The 7,244-nt window shown below is 44.5% G+C and overlaps 2 protein-coding genes across 2 annotated transcripts; both read right to left on the minus strand.

Moving 5' to 3' along the window:
• Window positions 1–1,249: 1,249 nt before the first annotated feature.
• LOC105200608 (uncharacterized protein K02A2.6-like) lies at window positions 1,250–2,978 on the minus strand. The gene is made up of 2 exons (XM_011168243.3): window positions 2,324–2,978; window positions 1,250–2,184 (listed from the first exon to the last, which is right to left on the minus strand). The coding sequence occupies exons 1-2, from the start codon at window positions 2,976–2,978 to the stop codon at window positions 1,250–1,252; spliced, it is 1,590 nt and encodes a 529-aa protein (XP_011166545.2).
• Window positions 2,978–5,014, minus strand: LOC120358108 (uncharacterized protein K02A2.6-like). The gene has a single exon (XM_039450830.1). It carries the CDS (start codon window positions 5,012–5,014, stop codon window positions 2,978–2,980), a length of 2,037 nt encoding a protein of 678 aa, XP_039306764.1.
• Between the last annotated feature and the right edge of the window lie 2,230 nt (window positions 5,015–7,244).

Consider the following 7,244-nt stretch of genomic DNA (forward strand, 5'->3'; position numbering starts at 1 on the left):
CGACCTGCGATACCCATCCACGGGAAGGCGGTTATTTGGGTAATTATTATACGGCTCACGTATGTCACGTGCGGCTGAATAATTAGTCGGCTTCCGATAACGGTCGGTATTAGGCCGAGAATCTCTGTAGTCTCGTGTAGGAGTATTACCTAAGAAGGGTCGATTTCCCCCTCTCCTATCTGCGCGGTAATTTGGGTCATATCTCTCTCTTTCCAACTCATCACGCTTGGCTATAGCTTAGGAGGCGGCAAAGGCTCGCTCTCGTGTTCACGCCGCATGAGCATACGGTATCGCAGCGGGAGGCCGTCGCAGAAAGATCTCGCCGTTAATTCATCGACGTCAGCAACTACTGCTGCATCAAGTACGCCTCGCTTTCGACGCTCGGCATCTAAAATAGTTGAGCGGAGCTCTTTGATTCGCGATACAAAATCTAAAATATGCTCGTTGGGTTTCATATATGCTCTATTTTACATATGTGCTAATCTACTGCGGTTTGCGGTACAGAGGAAGGATCAATATTCTTGTTTTAGAGAGAAAAGTATGCACACTTTATTCGTATAACTGATTGCTACAGAATCCGAAGCGAAGCCACGCGCGCTCTAACGCGGGAAAACGAGCCTCTATATGTATATATGCCCTAAGGTCACGCTAACTCTGATTGGTTGCGCATGAAACCTGATTCATACACAACACTCTTCCCTCTTAACGAAATGGCTAGCTCGGGGTATATCTACGCGGAGGGCGACGAACACGAGTAGACCTTCGCGGATAGGATGGTGGCGTAAAGAATTGCTCTGGGGAAGACTCTCGCTCTGGAACTGGCGAGCTCGAAGGAGTCGATCTTGGAGTTGGCGTTCGAGTCCCTGATCTTGGAGTAAAGGGACTAGAGGATCCGTTTGTTTATGCTATCCTCGTAGGTGGATCCCCCCGTAAAAATGAACTCTTCGAGGTGCGTTGAACCTCTCATCGCTTTCACTCGTTGGCGGACGGTGATCGAACGGTAGGCATTTGGATCCTGTTATATCACGTCCACGAATCTGGTCAACATGACGCTTGTATCGTTTTCCTGCATAGTCAATCTCATAATGCAGGTCTCCTAATCTTGTAACAATTTCTCCTGGAACCCATTTATCCATTCGGGGGTTACCCGAGAGAAAATAGACAGCTTACTTGGGTTCAAATGTGCGGAATGAAAGATTAGACTGATACTGCTTCTCCTTCATCTTGGTATAGAGATCTTCGGGTCTCACTAAGTCAAGTCGGGACGAATGTTGCGTCCCAGAAAGAGCTGTGCAGAAGGTTGTGCTGTCGTTGAATGTGGAGCCTTCCGGTATTGGCGCAAGAATTCATTTAAGTTCTGTTGTATAGAACCTTGCGTGGTAGACATTGCTTTTAGAGCGTCCTTGACCGTTTGGACGTAACGTTCTGTTTGCCCATTCGTAGAGGGATGATATGATGCGGTCAGCTTGTGGTACTTCACACCACTCGTCTGCAGGAACGCTTCGAATTCGGCGGAAACAAATTGGCGGCCATTGTCCGAGACGACAGAAACTGGTACGCCATATCTCGAGAACAATTCATCTAGAGTTGCAATTGTTGCTGTTGTGGTCATCGAGGTAGTTACCTTCACCTCGAGCCACTTACTGTATGCATCTACGATGATAAGCAACATCACACCTTCCACCGGTCCTGCATAGTCAATATGAATGCGTTCCCATGGTCCCTTCGGATATTCCCAATGATGATCTCTGAACTTCGGGGGGGGCATGCGCGTCTTTGGCGCATTCTGCAAGATTTCGCGACTCGTTCGCGACTCCGCGTCGACCCCGGGCCAGTATACAAATGATCGTGCCATGCCTTTCATCTTGACGATGCCCACATGTGCTGCGTGAAGGTCATTGAGAATCGATTGCTGCAGTGTGTCTGGTACTACTATTCGGTGTTCGAATAGCAAGCAATTAGCCGTTAGTGTATAATTAACTTCTGGGGCTTTGTACCCTGCACGAGCAAGATCTTGACCTGCTTCCAAAGTCTTGACAATTTTGCCCAAATGAGGATCTTTGCAAGTTTCCTTGGCTATCTGTTCCGCGCGAACTGGAAGTTGTCGAATTTGGCATAAAACAAATTCATCGAACTCATTTTTTTCCTTCTTCTTGAGATAGCTTAGTATCTTCCGTTTGAAGCCTGTGAATAGTATTAATTGTAGACGGCAGTGGTATACGAGAACAATAATCGGCGTTAGTATTCAATTTAGTTGGCTTATATATAACATCGTAATTAAAATGTGAAAGGTAATCGGCATAGTTAGCCATAGGACTAATACAAAGGACAGGAAGTGACTTCTCTGGGTGCAAAATCTGAGTTAACGGTTTGTGATCTATAATTAATGTAAAATGACGTGCGTAAACATAGTAAAAAAACTTTTGTATTGCCCAGACGATAGCCAATGTTTCCTTGTCTATCTGTGGATAGCGCTGTTCAGTAGAATTCAATGTTCGACTAGCGTAAGCTATTGGATGTTCTTGTCCATTACTTAACTTATGTGATAGAACCGCACCTAATCCTATTTTACTCGCGTCGGTTGCTAAAACTAATGGTAGTGACGGATCGTAAGGTATAAGAACTAGCGGCGAAATAAGAGTTTGTTTAATATCCTCATAAGCTACCTTGGCTGATTGCGTCCATGTGAACGGATCCGACAACAACATATCTCGAAGTGGACGGCTTCTCGTTGCCAGATTAGGAATAAAAGAATTGTAATAAGTTGCTTTACCTAAGAATAGTTGTAACTCTTCTGGAGTCGACGGTTTGGAAGCATCGCGTATCGCTTCGATATGCCTGGCCGATTTATGAATGCCCTGCTCATCTATCCTATGTCCTAAAAATTCAACTGACGATGAGGCGAATATACATTTAGATCTATTAAGTCGAAGACCGTGTGCTCTTAATCGTTCCAACGTAGTGTCGAGAACGGACATCAGGTTGTCGAAACTGTCTGCAAGATGTCGTCGTAGAAAGTGAGTACATTCGGAATGCCCTGGAACACTGCCTCCATCCGACGTTGCCAAATTGCAGGTATATTAGCTGCTCCGTAGACTGCTCTTTTAGGACGGATTAGCCCGTGAGTAGGCGTGTTGAGTGTCAGTGCTTGCCTAAATTTCTCGTTGACTGGTAGATGCGTGTATGCGTCAGTAATGTCTAGACGACAAAAGATCTTCGCATTCTTCATCTTGCTAAAAAGATGTTCAACCTTTGGAATCGGATGTTCATCGATAATCATGCGCGGATTCAGAGTTGGTTTGTAGTTTCCGGTGATGCGTAGCTTCCCGTTCTTTTTTGCCACAATATGCGTTGACGATGCCCATTCAGAATGTTCAACTCTCTCGTAGAATCCCGCTGCAATCTTTTCTTCTATTGCCTCTGCATAAGCGTTGCGTAAGACTAATGGCACTTCACGTGCACGAGTAAATACCGGTGCCGTATTTGGTTTGAAATGTACTGTGGCCGGTGGACCTTTAAGCGTTCCGGCGACATCACTAAAAATATCTTTGTAGCGATAAAGTAATTGGTCTAATTGCTCCTTCTGATTTGGAGACAATTGCGGAGATGCAGTAGTTAATGCATGGATTTTACTCGAAAATAGTTTAGTAAAGTTAATTTCCTTTGTAAAGTGAGAAATCCATTCACGTCCAAATAGTGTATCCAACTGGCCATCAACGACATAAAGATTTAATTTCTTTGTAGTGGAGCCCATTGTAACATTAACCGGAATTGAACCAATACATTTGATATAATGACCTGTGTAACTTACAAATTGTCTGTCTGTATTTTGTAGCGTAAACTTCGGTTTGATTGATTGTAATGCTTTTTTACTGATAATACTGCAAGGTGCTCCGGAATCGAGTTCCATTTGAATAATATGACCATCGATTTCCACGTCTAGCATTAACTTACTCAGTGGATTAATTTCGTTGACTTCGCATACCTTACTTAACTGATGTAGTCTGTCGACTTGTTCAGCTGGTTGCTCTGCAACTTGTGTTGCTGTTGTCGGTACTAGCGCAGTGGATTGTGCTACAGTCTTCGATCGGCAAACCTTCGCAATGTGACCTTTTTTACTGCATTGATGACATGCTGCCTCGCGGAATGGACATTGGTTACGTAAATGCTGTCCTCCACATCCTCTGCACGCTGAATAATTGTTATTGTAACGTGTGCTTTTTTGTGTCTTATCATACGTGTTTTGTTGCTGTCTCTGCTCACGAGATTGTGATCTATGTCGAGCAAACTTTTTGCCTTGTTTCGTTCTATTTGGCGTATAACCTATTTTATTTGTCTGCTCTGATGTGGCTGTAGATCCTGTTTTCTTGACTTCGTCCGCCGTGCAACGTGCTGCTTCCAACGCGTTAGCGACCTCGTACGCTTCTGTGAATGTAGTTGGCTTCTTCGCAATGATTTCGTCACACATCTCTCTGGATTCAAGACCATGTAGCATTTGTTCGATCAGCATTCTATCTAAAAATGTACCATATTCGCAGTGAGCGGCGCCCTGTTTCAGACGTAGAACGAAATTAGCGACTGTTTCGCCTTTTTGTTGTACTATGTGTCGGAATTTAATGCTTTCGGCATACTTATTCTTTGCGCGGTCATAGTGATTGATAAGCGTTGTTTTAATTTCCTCGTATGTTAAATCTTCGGGTTGCCGTGGACAAATCAGAAATTTTAACGCATTATTTAGTTCCGTGCCCATATGAACACGTGCGTAATTAGAATATAAATCATCTGGGATTTTACTTAACTGCAGAGCCCATTTAAAGCGCTTGAAGTAGTCCTCTACGGTGGTATCTTCCGAAGAGCGATACTCGGTCATGGAAAATGTCGGTATCTTCGCCTGACCTGTCGATCCCGAGAGATTTGTGGAAGTGCCGGCTGTTATATTCGCTGCCGACGTTTGCAATGCGCTAGTTAGCATATTCGTTAATGCCTGCAAAAGCTCTGGTGGAACTTCCGTCATCTTTGCGGCGTACGATTCCCGTCGATTTGTAGGTTAGCTTCCTTTACTTTTCTCCTCGTAAGGTTATATCTCTTCGAGTGGGTGTAAATTGCACCACTTCTGACACCACTTTTACATATGTGCTAATCTACTGCGATTTGCGGTACAGAGGAAGGATCAATATTCTTGTTTTAGAGAGAAAATTATGCATACTTTATTCGTATAACTGATTGCTACAGAATCCGAAGCGAAGCCACGCGCTCTCTAACGCGGGAAAACGAGCCTCTATATGTATATATGCCCTAAGGTCACGCTTACTCTGATTGGTTGCGCATGAAACCTGGTTCATACACAACACTCTACTTAAATCTCCACGATATTGAGCAATGCTATTAGGTGAACCGAAGGCTTCGTTCAACAAATCAATGAGTTGAGTGACCGTTTCACAGGGCTCATCTTCGACGGCGGCATACGCGCGGTCAGACAATTTGTTTACCAAAAGTCGAGTTAGATGCCTCTCATGATTTGCAGGCGCGATTTCCCGGGCACGCCGGCAAGCGCGTGCAAATTGCGTTAAGGGGACGTTGTACCCAACAAAGCGTGGGATACCCTCTAAAATTTCGCGAAAGGAAAGTTTCGGTGCGCCCGAGCAATCAGGAGAGCCCGGGTGACGCGTTGGGGAGGGGGTAGCACTAAGTATACGTTGCCCAGCAGGCGGGCTAGGGCTCCGCGTGGCGCTGCGGCGGTTTCCTACGTCTTGCCGTAACATATTTATTTCATGCATCATCTCGTTTTTCAGTGCGGATAGTAATCCGCGCACGTCTGAGGCGAGGGTGCCCTCGGTATTTTTTTACGTTCAAATTCCTTCCTCTCGCGGTCTAACCGATCTCTCTCTTTATCAAGGGCAGCGGATTCTTCGCGAAGACGTTTTTCGTGCTGTGCTTGTGCCATCCGTATGGCGTCAAGCTCCTCCTCAGAGAGCGCTTTCTTAGCACCACCGCGTGTTTCCATTGTTTGGGAACTTCTATACCTACACGCGATAATAGCACGTATCCCACCGCTGTCACCAGTTTATGTTACGACCCAAATGCTACCAGATGGCGGCGTGTACGCACTGGGCCGATTCCCAATCGTAGTGCGTGGGTTAACCGAGCAGTTGTTAGGGGGAAAAAAGGGAGGCGGAAAACCTTTTTTTCTAAACAGACTCCTCGGATATCGCGAGGATTGTCGGCTCGGGGTTTTCGTATAAGGCGGAATTTTCGCGTTCGAGAAACTCTAAAAAAGACGTTAAATCTACGGGGCACGTTGCACAATCGCGAATTACTCGAATAGTAGTGAGGGAGACCCGGCAGAGTATGCACCGTTCCCGGTTGTGACTTGTGCCGATATTTATATAATGACGGTTTCTTTTGTTATAATGCTCGGCAATGTTCGAGGAAAAGTTTTGATGGCAATTCTCGCAGATGATGTTGTAGCGGTCCAACCGATGGCGAAAAAATATGGCGTGCACGCAACGAGCGGTTGCTACCCAATCATAATAAGCGGCCGGCAAATTCCTAGTAATTACTTGACGTGATTGGGAGGCTGGGATACACGGGCACATTATTTAAAACCTACTCAACAAGAAAGTTGACGCGTCGCAATTCAAATGATCAGATCCCAAAATTGGCTTTATTTATTGAAAGAATAGAAAGAAACCTCATATCCCTGTAGCAACGCTCGATCTCACGCTGTGGCTCCCCTGGTGAAGCAGATGCTGGGCCACTGGACTTCCTTCTCTCGGTACGGACTCTGGGTGATGATGTGGCACACGCGTGGGCGAAACACATGTCGCCGTGCAATGTTGCGCAGTATTATTTAGGACTGAATTGAATTAGACTGGACGACACTGGGTATTTAAAATTGACACAGACTCTATTGTTACACACTGTGCAATATTTCATAACAAAAGATCATTTAACTTTACATAAATCCGGAGTTACAACTTACGGCTGATTACATTTAACTTAATTTAGGTTCGGGATTATTATATTGGCGTGAACAGAGTTAGGATTAATATTAATTTCAGAATTATGAAGCGATAACCATTAACTAAAATTTAGGATTATTATCATGAAATAACTAATATATATATATATACGGTGATCTGAAACACCCTGTATATATATATATATATATAATCAGTATGGAATTTAGCGTTAGGAGTAATTGTAGTTAGAATTAAATTTAGGATTAGGATTGATTTGAATTA

This window comes from Solenopsis invicta, chromosome 6, assembly GCF_016802725.1.
Source record: "Solenopsis invicta isolate M01_SB chromosome 6, UNIL_Sinv_3.0, whole genome shotgun sequence".
NCBI lineage: Eukaryota > Metazoa > Arthropoda > Insecta > Hymenoptera > Formicidae > Solenopsis > Solenopsis invicta.

Excerpts from the sequence above, each read along its gene's own strand:
- LOC105200608 (XM_011168243.3), bottom strand. The coding sequence starts at position 2,978 with ATGTCCGTTCTCGACACTACGTTGGAACGATTAAGAGCACACGGTCTT. Across the intron at positions 2,185-2,323 it reads GAAGTCACTTCCTGTCCTTT|GCTTCAAACGGAAGATACTA; the intron begins GTATTAGTCCTA and ends TACTATTCACAG.
- LOC120358108 (XM_039450830.1), bottom strand. The coding sequence starts at position 5,014 with ATGACGGAAGTTCCACCAGAGCTTTTGCAGGCATTAACGAATATGCTA.